The sequence below is a fragment of the Emydura macquarii genome, unplaced genomic scaffold, assembly GCF_026122565.2.
Source record: "Emydura macquarii macquarii isolate MOO-44397 ecotype Brisbane River unplaced genomic scaffold, CSIRO-AGI_Emac_v2 contig_1230, whole genome shotgun sequence".
Classification (NCBI taxonomy): Eukaryota; Metazoa; Chordata; order Testudines; family Chelidae; genus Emydura; species Emydura macquarii.
Window position 1 is genome coordinate 633544 of NW_027131367.1, and position 17681 is coordinate 651224.

General features: G+C 49.7%; 1 protein-coding gene across 3 annotated transcripts; it reads left to right on the forward strand.

The window, feature by feature from the left end:
• The first annotated feature begins 1800 nt into the window (after positions 1-1800).
• On the forward strand, positions 1801-17362 carry ARHGDIA (Rho GDP dissociation inhibitor alpha). 3 transcript variants are annotated; one of them, XM_067547144.1, is made up of 6 exons: positions 1801-1923; positions 12676-12886; positions 13410-13493; positions 14677-14753; positions 14950-15013; positions 15540-17362. In XM_067547144.1, the coding sequence occupies exons 2-6, from the start codon at positions 12697-12699 to the stop codon at positions 15737-15739; spliced, it is 615 nt and encodes a 204-aa protein (XP_067403245.1). In that variant the 5' UTR covers positions 1801-1923; positions 12676-12696; the 3' UTR covers positions 15740-17362. The 3 variants fall into 3 exon arrangements, with proteins under 3 accessions (XP_067403245.1, XP_067403246.1, XP_067403247.1); XM_067547145.1 differs by having other exon boundaries at positions 1818-1897; XM_067547146.1 differs by lacking the exon at positions 1801-1923 and adding an exon at positions 2712-2729.
• Positions 17363-17681: the final 319 nt, after the last annotated feature.

The following is a 17681-nucleotide window of genomic DNA, read 5'->3' on the forward strand; positions in this document are numbered from 1 at the left end:
GAGTATGACATCACTGTAGAGTGTACAGGGCTGCCAAGTTTGCCTGTGAGCATCCACACTGCAGAATTGCACGACTCCTACCTGTGCAGCTGCATCCACACTGGTGCTTCAGTTACCTGGAGTTGGCCCTAGGATTTCTGCAGATGTAGTCCAGGGTATTTAGAATCTCAGCTGACCCACGCTAGGAACTGTTTTGCAATGTATTCTGGGAGAACTTGTGTGTCTCCTGGGCCTCTGTGTAGAAGTATTCTTAGCCTACCAGCATATTTAATGGAGGCACTTCCAGTTGTGCATGCTCTTCAGTTGTCTGTCCTAACTGGTGCTAAGGGACGTATGCAACCCAGATGAGTGAGCTGTTCCTGTGTGTGGCTGTGCTGTTAGTGCAACAGAATCTAGGTAGAGGCTGTGGGACACAATGGAGGGCATTTGGAAAGCAGTGGGTCTTTGAGAGGTCATGCATATTAGATGATTACAGAGTGGAGACAGCTGATTCTTGCTGTAATCACTGTAGATTGCCCATATGCACACCAGCATTTCTGCTGCAGGAAAACTAGCACAGAGGGGTGGGATATCATCATGGAAACCTGGGATGAGCAACAGTGACTCTAGAACTTCCACGTGAGGAAGACCTTCATGGAGTTGGGTACAGATCTGTAATATATATCCCTAGCCAGGTAAGCAAGCCCAGGTTCAAAGCACACATAAGACAGCTATTAGGGTTGTGTAAGGACAGTAGGGAGGTTGGGCTAAAAGCTGGGTCTAAGAGCTTGAGTAAGTTTGTATTCGACAGCCTGAGTCGGGGCTGGGGAAGTGGGAGGTGGCCAGGCTCACTGTATGGGCAGACACCCTCAGATAAAGGGAGTTGAGAAGGGGTGGGCTTCGTGCACCCCCACAGGCATATACCGCTGGCATAGGCAGAACCCCCCCTGCAGTGAGCCTCTGGTGGGTTCCAGCAGGGGACACGGGTGTTCTAGGACGTCCTGGTCCTTGAGGGCAGGGGGATGCTGCCCGCCACTGGCCCCTCAGGCACGTGGCTCCGGGGGTTCTCACCGCTCCGGGGACAGAGTCGGGAAAGCCCCTTCACTCTACACCCGTCCCCGTCTGGAGCAGCTTCTCCCTCACCCCAGGCTGGCTCCTCACAGGCCCTTGGTATCGACTTCCCTTCGACTCCAGCAGGGCCCTGGGGCAGCTGGGAGCAGGGCCGGGACCAGCAGCGTGCCCGGGGGTGGACTGGACGGACTCGGTTCCTGCCAGCCGCTGGAAGGCGGCAGCTGAGAGAGGCCCCGATCCGGGACAAAGCCTGGCACGCTCAGGAAACCAGGGAGGGAGAGTGAAAGGCAACCCCAGTCTTCGCTGCGGCGGTGCGCAGAGCCTGCCGGGGGGGGGCGGTGATGGGGCTGCCACTCGGCCACCGTCCGCACCGGGGAACGGCCTCCCCCCACTCTGAGCCCGCCGCCCCTCCCCCCACTGTGCCCTCGAGGAGCCCTTCGCCAGGTCACCTGCCCTGGCGCTCGCGGCCTTTCCCGCCGGGAGGGGGGGCGACGCGACGTCACTAAGGGGGTGGGGTTTCCATTACAGGTCTATGCCCCCGGTCCCGCCCGTCAGCCCGAGCCAAGAGGAGCTTCCGCTGATCATCAGGAGGCCGGAAGTCCCCCACTGCCTAGCCAGGACTCTCAGGACCTCAGGGGACGCTCTATCCGCGATCCGGACTCTATCCTCTACCGTCGGTCGCGCGCCCTCACGCTCTCCTCCGGCCAATTAGCGCGGCGACGCCTGACCGGAAGTGAGGTATTGTGCTCTAGCCTCTTATAACGGGAAGTGACGGCGGTCTCCCGGAAGTACGCGGGCGCGCGGGCGGAGGCGGCTGGGCGGATCCGGGTGGCGTTGTCACAGCAGCGCGAGGAGACGAACGGGCCGGGCCGGGTAGGGCGGGGCTGGGCTGGGCTGGGCTGCGCCGGGGTGCGCCGCGCCGCGGCCCTTCTCGGTCGCCGGGGCGGAGGGGGGCGTGCTGGCCCGCGGAGGGCCCCTGTTCCGGGCACGGGCCTGGCGCCCCTTCCGCACGCCCGCTGTCGGCAGCGCCTCCGGCTGGGCGCACGGCCCCTCCCCGCACCCTGCCCCGCGCCGGTGCTGTACCTAGCGTCTCGTCGCGCTCCTGCGGGGGCACGTGCTCGGCCCGGCCCGGCTCGGCTCGGCCTGCGCGTGGGTGGCCGGGCAGGGCAGGGCAGGGTCAGGCCCGCAGGGCGGGGTGCGAGGCTGCCCTAGAGCCGCTCCCTCGAGCGGCGAGTTCGGAGGCGGGTGCAGCAGGCAGGAGCAGGCCGGGCCGGGCGGGGCGGTGGAGCAGCCCGTGATGGCACTCGCGGGCGGGTGCCGGCGAGGGAGGGGAAGGGAAGGGAAGGCAGGGAGGGGAAGGCGCTTCCTTGCTGCTGGTGGCCGCTCTAGCCGGCTTCCTGGCTGGGCTTGCGAGGGAGGGGGCGCCTTGACTTGTGCCATCTTTTGCTTCTTGATGAGGATTGAGTCTAGCTCGTGGCATGGCCCGTAGCTCCCGGTATCTGAGCTCCTCAAAACGGTGTCGCTTTTTGGCTGTCTTGGAACATCCGGGATATAAAGCTGTCTTGGCTGTTTTGCTGGAGGTCTCTTTGGCAGCCCCACAGACATGAAGAGGCTGCATGCAAAGCCTTTGCTGGAGGAGTTGGGTTGCTGAGTAATCTCTTCTTTCAGCTGTTTCTCAGGTGTGAATTAAACACCCTTTAAGAGCAAAGGAAAAACCATTTCCCTTCTCAGTTAATTAGGTTTTGTTTTGAGGCCATATGGAGTCCTTACATGGTTCACAGTGTTCAAGAAAGTGTATCAAACAGAATTCTTACTGTAAAAACTGCTGAACTTTTTTCAGGCTTTTTTATTTACCATAAAGGACATTAATTCAGTGTTTTCCCTTTGCATCTTGTCTTTAGTACCTGGAGTACAATATGAGTAGGAATTCCCCCACTTCAGAGCACAGTCTTTAGAGTCCTGATGGTGGAGTCTCTTAACAACTGGTGCAATGATGTGGGAGGAGCAAATTAAAACTTGTTGCTAGACTTCAGTGGGAGGTAGTCTCTGGATTGAGGGGGTATCAGACTCAGTGCATTTGTGCATCAGGAAACAGCTTTATGATGGCTCACTTCTGTATTCTGCTGCTCTTCAGAGTTGAATTTGAATGGTAACCTGCATACTTTGTTGATGATTCATTTAATAACTGCAGTGAATGTTCACATTCTTATTCTTCCCAACCAACTGAGATCCCTCAAATGCTGTATTTTCACTGCGTACTTTTTGGATTGCTCTGGTGATGAGGAACATGGAAGTGGTTTCCCTATGCTGCCTTTCTGCCTTGTTTGAATTTTCTTCTGGAATGCTAGAGACAGTGCATTTCAAAGCTGATGGGAATGGTGGGCAGTACAAACGATGTAAAGACACACTGAAGTCAAACTTGAAAGACTGTCAGGTTGACCCTGACAGTTGGGAAGTGACAGCCCATGACAGAGCAAGGTGGCAGCAGATTTGTCGTGTTGCCATTAGCCATTTTGAAGCAAGGTTTGTTAACGCTTTTTGAAAAATGTGAGCAGTGCACACACAGATACAACAGACTGCAGTAGTCATGGACAAGCTTGTCTGTTCCACATGTAATCATGCTTACGGCTTTCGCATTGGTCTGACCTTGGATATACGTATTCACCTATAGAGAATCCCCATATGTTGATGTGATGTGAGACTCCATCATCATCGGTTGTACCACAGCATGGGGTGGCACTGTAATGTTCCCAATAGGGGAAAGAAGCAGATTCTCCAAACATCTTGCTTTTATTCTTGTTAGTCTGTGTAGTTGTCTCATGATGAGAAGCTTATGCATTAACTGCTAGTGTCACTAGCCAGACTGAAGCATGCACAGAATCCAGACCGTTACCGCTAGTGAGTACAGGACAACAGGAGTTCTTAATGGGAACACAATTGATGGCGACATCTGCCATTAAGTGCTAACAAGTCCTGACATGACTAACTGTTGCTCCCCACTTGTGGAGTGAGATTGTGTACTTACTGCAGCCCCAAACTGGGTCATCTGCAAAGAGATAAGAATGGCCGTAATGGGTCAGACCAATGGTCCATCTAGTCTAGTATCCTGTCTTCCGACAGTGGCCAGTGCCAGATGCTTCAGAGGAAGTGAACAGAACCGAGCAGTTTATCAAGTGATCCAAACCATGTCATTCAGTCTCCGCTTCTAGCAGTCAGAGACTTCTTGAATATTTGGATCCGAACTGGAGAGTGCCTATGGGGATGCAGGGCACTTGTGGAGTCCTTTCATTATTTCCAGTGACTGGGCAGTGGGTGGACTCAGTGCCCCTAGATAAGGTGGGAATCCTGACATTTGGAATTCTGCAGTAACTTTGTACCAGGCCAGAAGTGGGGCTTTCCCTGTGGGATGACCAGGTTCTAACTTTCCCTTGCTTCTGAATTCTTGTGGGTATGGGATTGGAGCCATTTGTATGAAATGCTGTGTCAGCCTGCCACTGGTGTGATTAGTGGAAGCCCTAGTGAGTCATTATTTACCCTCTTTGCCAGGTGACACACCCATCCATGCAGCTGCTGCCATGGGAATAGTAAGATGATGGGTCCAAACTCCCCTCTCACCCCCAGTGCCTCTCACTGACCATAACACATTTAGCCCACAGCAAACCAGAACTGTAGCTCACTTGGCGGGACCTTCTGTCAAAGTCTGGCTGAGTTGTTACTTCTTTGTATTCCAGTAGCATCTAAGGGCCTTGACCAGGGATGAGGCCATAGAATTTCTAATTTAGAGCGTACGGCATTAGTTGCTCTGCAGGTCTGTGCTCTGTGGATTGTTCATGTACAAGGCAGAAACGGGGCCTGTCTTCTCTCCAGCAGATTTCTTAGGTAGCAGAGGGTGATGTCCTCCTCTGCAATACTGCTAACTCCTGAGTTGTCACATCATTAATTAGACTGTAACTGTATCCAGATTGAAGTTTCTTAGGAGACTTGGTCTCTTTCTAGTTCTCATGCCCTGCCTGGTTAGACAACCCAGAGGAACTAACAGTTTGTAAGTTTTGGACCAGCAGCGCTCTTGGCTAGAGAACCATAAAGAGAGCTGCTGACAGTAAGAATCCCCTCTGCTGGGAAGAGTGATTCAGTCTGCTCCAGTCTCTCACCGGTACATCTTGTGTGATCTCCAAGGTTCTGGACCTGAAGGTGCATCTGGAGCCTTCTGCAGCTGCAACAGCATCATTGTTTGCAGCAAGATAGTCTAGGATCGAACTCTTCCAGAAGCAGGAGCGTCGGGGAGTTCCCTTCCCACTCAGGAGTGGCACTAGCCAGCAACAGGCACATGGTACCCTGTTTTAGATGGTCAAAATCCCTCAGGAACCTGGAGGCTTTCTATCTCTATTACAGATTAGGTTTGGGAAGAGAGCCTGGAAAGTCCTGCCAGTACTGGCTTGAAGTTCTTCAGTACCATAGACTCTTGCAGGGTGACCTCCTGTTAAGTGGGGATCTTTCAGTAGTTAAATGTCTGTCTGGTTTGAATTTGCAGGAGAAAACTGCAACGTGGGAGTCCAAAAGGCAATCAGAGATAAGGTGCTAGGCTGGTGGGAAAGAATCTGGTGTTCAGGACAGTGACACTGACCAGGAGGATGGAAATGATTCTAAGGCCAGGAAGAGAATGACCGGCAGTGTGAGACCATGGTCACATTTTAGGTGCATTACAGCAGCTGTAGGACAGAAGGTTCTAACAGTGAGCATCTCCTAGGCCACCAGGATCGGGAAGTGCCTAAGAAGGGAGTTTCCTGGCAATAATGCCCCAGGGATTTCAGGGTGGATAAAAATCCATAATTTTTTTAAATAAAAAAGAATCAGATTTTTTTAACTTAAATCAGTAAAATACTAAATTTCTCTCATTTTAAAAAAAATAAGTTACAGTTAAATCTCCTCACAAACATGCTAAACCTACACTTAGTCTCATAAAAATGAATACTCTATCCAGCCTAACTACCAGCTCTTGCTTCTTGAACGTTCTGGGCTTTCGGTTTCTGTTTCAGTTTTATTTCTCAGCAGACTAAAGTCACATGTGCAAAGAAAGACAGGCTGGATAGGATTGTTGTTCTGTACTTATGTGGTGGTGGAGCTGGGCCAAGCAAGGCAGAAGAGTTAGTTAAGACACTGTCTTAAAGACAGAGACAAAGGACGGAAGCAGAGTAGAAAGGAACAGTGGAGTGGACTGGAAAGAAAAAGGGAAGACATTCAGTACACACACAGCTTCCTATATTCCCCCACACTTTTGCCACAGAAAAACTGTCATGGCTTCTGGGCATAAGAGACCCTATCAGGGAATATTTTGAAGAAATTCTTCCCTGGGTAAAAAAGGAAAACATGTCAAGTCTGATGTTTTGAACAGTCACTCCCCTGAATTGGTGGAAATCATTAGCCAGGCACCTTGAAACAGAGTTCTTTCAGTTGCTAAGCCAACTTTTCACAGCAGTAGCTTCCTCTGCAGGCACAGAGAATATTTTCATTGGCTGGTATTATTCACTCAGCTAAGAAATCGACTGGGAGTTGAAAAAGCAGGAAAACTCGTATTTCTGTTTGTCTGAATAAAAATGAAAGTGGGAGCGGGGAAGATGAGAGCTAGTTGTAGAAGTTTTAAGGACCGTGTACATTTAGTGTTGTGATGACTTGTCTGTTAGTTAATAACATTTGAAAATTTAAAAAAGAAAAGGAGTTTGATGCAATTGCAGCAGTGAAACACTTATGTAACTTAAGATTTAGTTTAATAAAATATAAGTGCTATTGTGTGTGTTTGTGATTTAGTTCTAACCATTCCTAATGTGCTGCTGCATCTGCAGCTTGACACAAGTAATGTGTTATGTGCTATTTCCTAAATTAATAAAAATCAAGTATCTAAAAATTACACAAAGTATACCCTCCTAGATGTAAAATGCTGTATTGAGTTATACATTAGCATATTTTAGTGATTAGATTTGCACCATTGTTTAAGAAATATGTGAAGAAGTATCAGTGGGAAACTTGATTTAAATCAGTGATTTAAATTGCCTTGATTTTAATCAGTCCACCCTGGATTACATTATCAATGATCATGTCTGGACGTAAGGGTCAGCAGCGTGCTCTGGTAGTTTTGTTGGCTAAGTGGCACTCAAGTCCTCAGAAGAAGGAATTCTGCAGGAGGTCCTGTGTCTGTTAAGGACGTTAGTCCTGTGCTCCTGATGTAGTTCATGGCACACTGAAGATTGTATGGGACACATGAACACAGGTCATAGGGCATTCAGTTACAGTTGATTCCTTGACTTTGCTTTGCCTAGCAATCTCAACCCACAGGGAGCACCTGGAAATGAACAAAGTGCCTTTGTTACCCTCAGGCCCTCTCTGTCTTACTGGCCCTGAACTGTAGTAAATGACTCCTGTCAGCGGCCCAAAGGTAGAGGTCAAGGGCCTTGGGAAGCATTGTGTGCCTGGAAGCCTCCTTCCTTTCTGGCTTGGTTCCTTTCCTGAAGCAGCAGCTGAGGAACTGTGACCTTAGGAATGTGCTTTTCAGTGTAGGGAGGCACCTCCTCCTCCTCTTCCCCCCCCTCTCCCGCTCCCCCCTCCCCCCGGCAAAGTTCTTTGCCATGTGCCTCTGCACCCGTCCTCCTGCACAAGGGTTGCACGGGTGTCCCCTCCCAGAAGCTCTGCTGCATTGTGTGGCTTTTGATTTAGGATGTTGCTGTTCTTTGCTCTGCTCCTGGAAGTGTGCTGAGGGAAGTGCAGCAGCACTACTTTTGTCATTTCTTCTGAGGAGAGATGAGCCCTGTCTTGAGCTGCTGAGGGTACCAGCCCTGACCTCCCAGGTGACTAGTGCACTGGGGTTTGCTTTTCCCAACTGTTATCTCCAGCAGCTTTTCATGGCCTTAGAAATCCTCTAGTCTGTCAGTGGGAATGGTGGGGAAAGGGCTGGTTCCTATGTGGCTAATGGGGGACTGCAATGGTTCTTAAATTATTCAGTTTCATGCAGGCTCTCTGGTGTTCCCTTCAATCCATGCCAATAGATCTAATGCTATAATGAAACCCACACAGCAGGTGGTGATTAGCAGAACAGCTATTCCATCCCCCTTGGGGCAGGATGCTCATTCAAAATGTGTCTGCTTTGGGAAAACGAGACCCCAGCTGCTTTGTTGTGGGGTGAACAAAGGGGACACAACCCCATGCTTGGGGTGCAGACAGAAACCTGTTGAACTGCCTGACTTCTCTGACCAATGCAGGATTGCAACTGCTGGTGGTGGCAGCAGCTCTTCAGTAATGTCCAAAGCATGTGGACACACCCATGCAGAGCCAAGACAACTTCCGGAGCTGAGTGCAGGACAGGGAGGAGCTGCACTCTAGCTCTGTGCTGGGCTGCTGTGTTTTGTGTTGAAATTCTGACATCTTTCCTGTGTCCAGCACTGGCCAGAGAGGAGGTAGTGGCCTTGGAGAGGTGCTCTAACTGGGGTTGTTTAACGACTGGCCTCCTCCATGCTCCCTTTGCTCTGACTTGAGGTTTAATTAGTGGTTAACTAGGGCAACTCAACGTGGAAGCTTCCTCTGGGGTGTGGGGAATATTTGGCATTTGGGAGCAAATGGCTGCATCATCCACCCAGGGGAAACGGGACTTCCCCCTGCTGTTCCACAGTGTATATTTGTAAGAGCTATTGGGAGATTCTCTTTGCCTCTCCCTAGTCTCTTGTGAATAGGTCTTGTCAAACCTGATTTGATTTTTGATGACACTAAAGCATGGTAAAGGTAAGTGTAGGTGTAATAGACTCTTGTGAAGTGTTAGCACTTGATAGTATTAGTGAAGTACATGTTAAACTGTGCTAACTGAGAGATCATGAAATAGTTGTCAGTGAGGAGTCATTGAGTGAGGGTGTTTCTAGCGGAGTTCAGCAGGGATCAGTTCTAGGTCTGAGCTTCAATATTTTTATCAATGATCTGGAAGTAAGTATAAAATCATCGCTGATAAAACTTGGGGATGACAGATTGGCGGAGTGGTAAATGGGGACAGGGCAGCCATACAGAGTGATCTGGATCACTTGGTAAGATGGGCCCATTCAAAGAAAAATGCATCAATACACCAAGTACAAGGTCAGACATCTAGGAACAAAATATGTAGGTCAGACCTATAAAATTGGGGTACTGTATCTTGGAAAGCACTGACTCTGAAAAGGATTTAGGGGTCAGAGTGGACAGGATCCCAGTATGATGCTGTGGCAAAAGGCTAATGCAACACTTGGATGTATAAACCAGGGAGAAGTGAGTTGGAGTAAGGAGACGGTTTTTACCTCTGTGTATGGCATGGGTGAGACTGTGTGCTATTCTGGTGTCAGGATTTTTTAAAAGGATGTTGGAAAAACTGGAGAGGGTGCAGAAAAGAGCCACAAGACCATTTGTTAACAATGAGGATGATTATCTATTGAGAGTGAACCAAAGGAAGTGGTGGATTTTATCTCCTCTTCAAATCCAGGCTTGGATACCTTTCTAAAAGATGTTAGCCAAATCTGTTGGGCTCAGTAGAGGGGTAACTGGGTGAAATGTGACCAACAGAAGATCAGACTAGATGATCTACTGCTCCCTTCTTGGCCTTACTCTATGAATTCAGTGTGGAGATGTCTGAAGAGACCCTCTAGTAGTTCTGTAGCAGCAGAAGCATCTGCTCAAAGACTGGCTCATTGCTGCAGATTGTGGAATATCAAGTGCAGACTGGCTATGGAAAGTGTTCTTGTTAATCTGCAAGAGCCACCTGCTTCCCATCCCTGGATTAGAAAACCTATGTAAGAATAATCCTGAATGCTTTGGATGTTACTAATCTGTTCTCCCCTTGCCTTGTGATGTGATTGAGGCTTTTGTGTTGAGCTTTCTCACTACAAAATGCATCACAGCCACCCTGTCAAGACGCTAACTAAGCAACTCCATCCTCACTAGAGGAAGCTGCTCCATACTTGATTGATGCCTTCCTGGGGTTTGCCAGAGCAGGCAGCAAATCTCTACCTCAAGTCTGGAAGTGAGCACCATAGTGTGCTGCCTGAGAGCAAGCTGAATCTGCCACCCCGAAAACTAGTTCCTGGGAGTTTGGCCAGCTGGTCGGAAATACTCAGTCCTGTTCCGAGGTGAAGATGCTGGGTTTGTGTGACGCTTGGGTTTCAAGGCTCCTTGGTTGATTTGCAGGCCGTGTGGGCAGCCACTCTTGGCCTGAAGAGCAAAGCTAGAACATTCTTGTGTCTATTCTGGTGGCCTGCTAGGACTGTTTCTCTCAGGTGGAAGTGGGGGAGATCATCACAGTGGAGCAGAACTTGTCCTGCCGTCTGTATTCCCAAACAAGACTTGCATAAAAGTCATGGTTGAAATTTTCTCTAGTTTCTCTAACACCTCCTCTCGTGCGCACACTTCCTTTACCAAAACCACCTCCCAAATCAGTCTGGAAACAAGGGTTCATCCAGTTCCCTAGTGCCCCACCTGGCTCATTCCACCCTCGACCTTGACGTCTCTTTCTAGAATAGAATATGCTGTTGTCACTCTCGTGTATGAAATGGGTAGTAGAGACTGACTATATAATCCCTGGGTGTATTTCATCTCAGTTCTGGGAGCTTTTTCCTTAGGGTGATCCATTGGTGGAATAGAAATGGACTCACTGATGTTTGGTTATGAAATGTGTTGATTAGAAGGTTCATATCTTAAGATCAGAAGGGATCATTAGATCTACTCTGACCTTCTGCATAGCCCAGGCCAGAGAATCTCACCTAGGACCTTCTGCATCAAGCCCATAAATTGTTTAAGCTGTAGCATATCTTTCAAAAAAAATAAGATCTATACTGATTTTAAGACTTCAAATTAGTAAGACAACGACTCATATCTGAGTTTTCCCAGTCGCCAATTCCTTCACTGCTAAATTGTGCTTTATTTCTCATCTGAATTTGTCTACCTTCAACTTCCATCCATTGGATCTCTTTGCAGTGTTGTAAGATCTACATATACTTACAATATAAGTCTACAAGTTCATATTTCCATGTATTGAACGTGGAGTATTTTTGTAGTATGTTAGTGTTGTGGTATATTGGAAATGGCTCTCTTGAATGGTGAACAGGATTTTATAATTGCTTCATAATCTGTTTTGACCTTTGCATATATTTATGCAAAATTTTAGGAGGCAAGATGGGTGGGTGGGTAGTTACGTAGGATGATAGAGAGTAATGAAAGTTTTAGGGGATGTCTACACTACTGCAGCACAGTTATGGCGTTGCAGTTATGCCCCTGTAGCATAGATTCTGCCTACATTGACAGAAGGGGTTTTCCATTGATGTGGTTAACCAACCTCTCCAAGAGGCTGTAGGTAGGTTGACCTAGCTGAGCCTACACTGAGGGTTAGGTCGATCTTAACTACATTGCACAGGAAACAAAAATTTTCACAGCCCTAAATGATGTAGATAAGTCCATCTAATCTTTTAAGCATGAACCAGGCAAAAGAGTGGGGAAATGGCTGGATCCCTTAGCTCCTTGTTTGTAAAGAGTGATACTTCTGGGGTGTTTGCAATCAGTGAGCCCACTACAGGGAGACTTGCAAACAGTCCTGGGTTTTCAAAGACTTGACTGTTAATTTTAAAACTCTTCTGATATTTTTCTGAGGAAAAATTTCTTTGGATGATGTGGCCTGTGAAATGTGAGCGGGATTGTTTGTGGGGAGGCAGTTGAGAACGGCAGTGACTTAAAACTGAATTTATAATGGGAAGGTAGCTTCACCCTTAATAGTGGCTGCTCCACACACAGCTTCCTACTTCCTGTTCAGAAAGTGGCTCAATGGTGTAAGTGTCGAGCCAAGTTAGTACGAAGGCTATTAATCTAATAGCTGCTGCTTTTCACTGGCCTTGTTTGGCTCAGACCTTTGGAAAGGACTGAGTGAGAGATCAGCCAAGTCAGGTGCCTTGTTCCACTCTTTGGGGACAGCCAGTGCCCCTTTTGGAACAGACTGATCTAGTTGCATTATGAGCTACAGGCCTGTAGATCATCACTGGGGCCTTTGGGATTTGAGCCAACAATGGAGCAGATGTCTCTTCTTCAATAGCCTGGAGTTCTGTAGTGAAGCAGAATGTAACAAAGGCCCAGATCTGCTCTCTGGGTGGTTTCTCCACTCAGCTGTTCTTGTGGGGCAGAGTTTGTCTAATCTTGCTTTTAGAGAAGAGATCTGTTGTTCTGGCAACTTAACAAACGAAACGCAGAGACTGAAGTCTCTCCATCCCCTGGTGCGGTTGTGACTCCTTGGGCTAAACAAAGATCCTGCACTGCTGCATGTGCTTGCCAAACTCTGACTCAGGCTCTCAGAAGAGGGCATACACTGCAGAGGGATAGGCTTTCTGGGCATGTCCTGCCTAGTTCATTCCCCTGGGACAACAAACAAGAGTTCCCAAATGCCTAGGAGGGAGGCTGCTTGAACTGACTCCTCCAAAAGCTGGAGTTAATGGCCAACAATCTGTGGGATCCCTGCTTTGGCTGAGGCAGGAGTAAGCTGTCTCTGCTGAGAAATCCTGCAGGGCTCCTCAATAAAGGCCTGTTGTGCAGGAAGCAGCTGCGTGAGGCCAGTGATCCCATTTTCCCCCTCTCCTCTCCTAGGTGTGACTCTTGTGTGTAAAGATGGCAGAGCAGGAGCCAACCCCAGAGCAGCTGGCCCAGATTGCAGCAGAAAATGAGGAAGATGAACACTCTGTCAACTACAAACCACCTGCCCAGAAAAGCATCCAAGAGATCCAGGAGCTGGACAAGGATGATGAGAGCCTGCGCAAATACAAGGAGGCTCTGCTAGGATCTGTCAGTGTAGCTACTGGTGAGTCCTGGGGCCATCTCAGAGCATGTGGTTCTGTCTGTGTGGACATTAAAGTTGCAGCAAACAGCTGTAACAGCCAAGACCTCTTGTCTCCACCTCTGATTTCTTCAGGCAGATACTAGGAATTCTTTCACCTTCCTCCCAGATCTCTCTTCATGCATGCTGCTGAAAACCCAGCTTTAACCCATGCGTGCAAATGACCAGTTGGGAGTAATCTTCCAGTGTGGCCAGTCTTTGCCTGGCTAGCTTATATCAGGCATTGTCCTTTGAATAAAGCTTGTGAGTTGATATCTCCTGGGATGTTCCCTTCTGAATGGGAGGATCTGAGACGTCTTTGCTTGCTGGGTATAAAACAAGGGGACGCCTAGATCTCTGCTTCAGGCAGGCTCATCTTTTCTAGTTCTCACCTGCTCCTTTGCTTTCCCAGGAACTGAGTTGAGAGAGAGAAGGTAGGTACATTGGACCTGTGGGTGGGGATATCACTGGCATTTTAGGACTTGTCTAACAGCCTGTTCTTTCTTAGATCCCAATACTCCAAATGTGGTGGTGACCAAACTGACCCTGGTCTGTGCCACTGCCCCTGGTCCTCTGGAGCTGGACCTGAAAGGTAAGCAGGAACTGGGTACTGCAGTCTGCCTTCCAAGGGGGCCAGGCCTCGGCTAGCACCATGCAGACAACTCCAGGAGCCTTGGTGGGAAGGGCTAGGCAAGGTCCCCTGTCCATTCTGACCTGGAGCACAGAGGTGGAAGTGATCTGCTGAAATTTATATTTCCGAACATAACTTGCAGAGGGCCAGGCTCCTATTGTGAGTTTGGCGCTTCCAGCCTGGTGATCAGTGCTGCAGCCTCTCTGTTCCCTGTACCTGAACGGCCGTGCTAAGGGTCCCCAGCACATCATCTTTCTGACTCCTCTTGGTTGGGCAGCATTTAGTCCTCCAAACACTACTTAGATGCTACCAGCTGGAGGAGCCCAGGAGCCACTTGGCAAGTGCCAACTCATTGCTTCTCTAATGTTAGGAAACCCACAGATATGATTCCTGAAGGGAAACTTTGTACTATAACCTCTCATTCCTCTCCCCAAACTCTGCTCAGGCAATGGGGATGCAGGACTGAGTCCTACAGTAAATGAAGTATTCCAAATTGCTCCATAAACAAGTTACTATGCTTGAACTCTCTTCAAGATACTGCCCCCAAAATAAGCTGTGTTGAATGAAAGGCTTCCCTGGGCTCTAACCCATGGGGAATGTTGCTGTATATGAATGAATTACAGTATAACCAGTAGCTTCTTGATAGTGGGACTGGGGGTCCCACTGGGACACCTGATCTTTGTCTTCAGACCGCAGAGGTCTCCAGGTACTCCATTTGAGGCTCACATTTCTTCCTGCTGATTCTGGAAATAGTAGCTGGGTGTTCTGAAGCTGAGCCATTTCCTCCAGCATGGATGGTATGGAGTACTATAGAAATGGTGGCAACTTCCAGCCTGAGTGGGTGTGAGGTGGGGAGGTCTCTAAACAGGGACACCCACTGGTAAGTCACATTTCCTTTTGCTGGGAGGAGTGTGTCTGGGACTCTCTCCCTGTGGGCTTTGTATGCTCTTCTGTGGACTCAGAATGAGTCACTTGCAGGAGCTGGGGCAAGGGAGGATCCTGACATTTAGGAAGGGACACGTCCCCAGCCTGCAGTGTAGTGCTTGTGTTCCAGTAGCTCCAGTCTCCTGTGCAGCGCCCACCCCAAATGCATCCCACAGAACAGTCCACAAGGAGTCTGAGCAAACCGCTCCCTTCTCTGTAGGTGACCTGGAAAGCTACAAGAAGCAGTCCTTCGTGCTGAAGGAGGGTGTGGAGTATCGGATAAAAATCTCCTTCCGGGTAAGAACTTCAGAGTTGCTGCACTGAGTCTGTCTGTCTATACTCTGGGCATACAGCAGGCAGACATGCCAAAAGGGAGGGTCACCAGTCCCGAGGGATGCATTGGGTGACACTGTAACAGGCCCTGCCCTGCCCTTCCCCAGATATGAGGAGGGCCTAGGCCACTCCGCTGTGAAATCCTTGTTTGTCTCTGCAGGTGAACAAGGAGATTGTGTCGGGGCTGAAGTACATTCAGCACACGTTCAGGAAAGGAGTGAAAAGTAAGTGCTCCCTTTGTGCTGCCAGGCATTGCTTTGGGGTGGGGTCTCCCAGCCAGTGGGGCTGGCATGTCACACCCTAGCTGGCTTTGACAAAGGGGGAGGAGGCTGTCTCTTTACTCTAGAAGGTCTGCACCTGTGGGCCAGCTCTGGGGGTGGGAAACCTCCTTCAGGCTGTGCTGCAGCGTAAGGGCCTGGCTGATGTCAGTGGCCCTAGTTGTATCTGAGCCTATGGACCTATAGTGGAGCAGAACTTAGTGCTGAAATAACAGGGGCTGCTTCACCTCCTGTTGCTTGGCCAGCCGCCCTGGATGGGAGGTGTCAGTCCCTGCCACTGAGTGGCTGAATGAGGCTGGTGATGCAGGCAGCAGAGATCCCATCCTCATTCTCTAGCTCTGAGCCCAGCTGTGTGCCTTCTGTGGGGTTGCATGGCAGTCAGGAGGGGCCAGAATCTGTTCATGCACTTCAGCCGCAGCACTAGCTCTGTGGGGCTCATTCTCTCCTTCTGCCTCTGTCTCTTTCCTTCCAGTTGACAAGACTGACTACATGGTTGGGAGCTATGGGCCCCGAGCGGAGGAGTACGAGTTCCTGACCCCCATGGAGGAGGCCCCCAAGGGGATGCTGGCCCGGGGCAGCTACAACATCAAATCCAAGTTCACAGACGACGATAAGACTGACCATCTGTCCTGGGAGTGGAACCTGACCATCAAGAAGGAGTGGAAGGACTAGCCCTTCCAGAGGCCAATCCCCAGAGCGTGTTAGCCAGGCAGTGGCTACAGTAGAAACCCCCCGTACCAAAGTGCTGACATTGGAGCCCCACCTTCCCTGCCCACCCTCCCCCCAGAGAATCACTGAATGGAACTGACCAAACCATGCTGTCTGCATCTGACCTCCTGCTGCCTGCCTCAGGGCCAGGCTCTCCCTAGGCCGCTCCCCCACACACAAGTGGGAGTGCTCCCTGCCCCCCTTTTCCCCTAGGTCCTGAAATGGGTTTTGTGCCATTGGTGCATCTGACCGTTCTTCATTGGAATAAACCACAGGCAGGTGCTGGAGGAGAGGGACTCTCCAAGCTGCTCCCCACACAGAGGGCTTTTCCTAGTGCTCCTGCTCCTGGGTTGGGGGTAGCTAGTGCCTCATCTTGGGTAGCTGAGGAATTGATGGCAGGCAGCTCTTGAACCCTTTTATAGGCTAAAATCATGTCTGTGGCCTGCCCTTCCCCTCCAGCCAGTGTCTTGGGAACATTGGCTGGCAGCTTCATTTGTGGCTGTTCCCTGTAACCATGATGCCTTAATGTGTGTAACATGCGTTCTGGAGGAAGGGGGCCGGGGCCTGGTTACATCTTACATGTGCACCCGCCCTGTCTGCTTGTTAGCAGCTCGCCCCTCATCTGTCACTCCCATCGAGCTGCTTTATTAGGCATGGGTCTCAACGTCTAACTTTGCTGCTGGCCCCCTCTCCTCCTGAGTCTTACCCCCATGACGGGGAAGGGGTTTGGGGCACCCTGTGCTGCTCCCAGCCCCCCCAGAGCCATCCTTGGGGCTGTCCAGAGAAAGCTGGACTGGCAGAACTCTCCCACTTTCCACTATGGAGGTGCTGGCCCTGTTGGTGTAGATCTCTCCACAGCCCAGTCCCTTCCTGTGTATGCCTCAGCATCTTTGTGGGGCTGGGAGGTGGCTGTGGGTGGGTATGGGAGTCATGAGTGCTGCTGTCACCTCAGAATTATTTCATGGAGCCATTTTTGGCTATAAAGCACTGAAATGCCAGGGCAGCTCCTACCACTACTTTTGGTTTGGGGCTGGAGGATGAATCAGTCCAGTTCTGCAGCTGCTTTCATCACCTGATCAGAACAAAGAGCTTGCAATGGACAAATATTCAAGAGCAGTTAATGCCTTATGTATCTGTTCTGCCTTTGAAATCTTGTGCCTGGCCTGTCAGTATTTATTGCCTTGACAACTAGACTCCCTGCCTCCCATGTCCCCAGAGCAGTCCCTTTTCCTTTGCCGCCTTCCCTGCACTGTAGCCTGGCATCCCTAACACCCACACTGACCTTGTAGTCGGGGGCAGGAACTCTCCAAGACCCTCTGGCTACTGGACAAGCATGTTCCATCTCTGCAGCCCTTTTGTTTGGTTGCTTTGATAACACTGAGGTTGTACCAGAACTGGGACCAAGTGTGTGGTTTTCATGTAGCTACGTCTCCTGCCCCAACTCTTCCTCTCCCCTTTAGATATAAAGATGATTTTTGTTAATTTGATTTGGTGCATTTTGTCTGTAAATCTTAGACCCAGATTAACAGATTTGGAATCGTCATCTGCTTCCCCTTTTATGACAGTTAAATAAAATCTTCAAATCGACCATGTGCTGTCGCTTTGAATCCTCGTACTCTTGGTGCAGGTCTCCAGAAGGTAAGTGACCTTCGAAACTGAATGTGGAGAAGGGGCAGGACGAGGGGGCCCCAAGTTCACTTCTTCCTTGTTCAGCAGCAGGTGCTGAGAAATACTTTCCCTGCATAGATCTTTGGAGGTAGAGGGAAGGAACATGGGGAAGATCCTTCCCTAGGACAGTAGCTTCTCATTAATACTGTCCCCTTCACTGCTATTGTGAAGGTTTGTATGTACAGAAAACCTATTCCTTGCATCAGCCTCTCTTTCCTAGGACCAGTGTTGAAGGAAA

Excerpts from the sequence above, each read along its gene's own strand:
- ARHGDIA (XM_067547144.1), top strand. The coding sequence starts at position 12,697 with ATGGCAGAGCAGGAGCCAACCCCAGAGCAGCTGGCCCAGATTGCAGCA. Across the intron at positions 14,754-14,949 it reads GGATAAAAATCTCCTTCCGG|GTGAACAAGGAGATTGTGTC; the intron begins GTAAGAACTTCA and ends TTGTCTCTGCAG. Across the intron at positions 15,014-15,539 it reads GTTCAGGAAAGGAGTGAAAA|TTGACAAGACTGACTACATG; the intron begins GTAAGTGCTCCC and ends CTTTCCTTCCAG.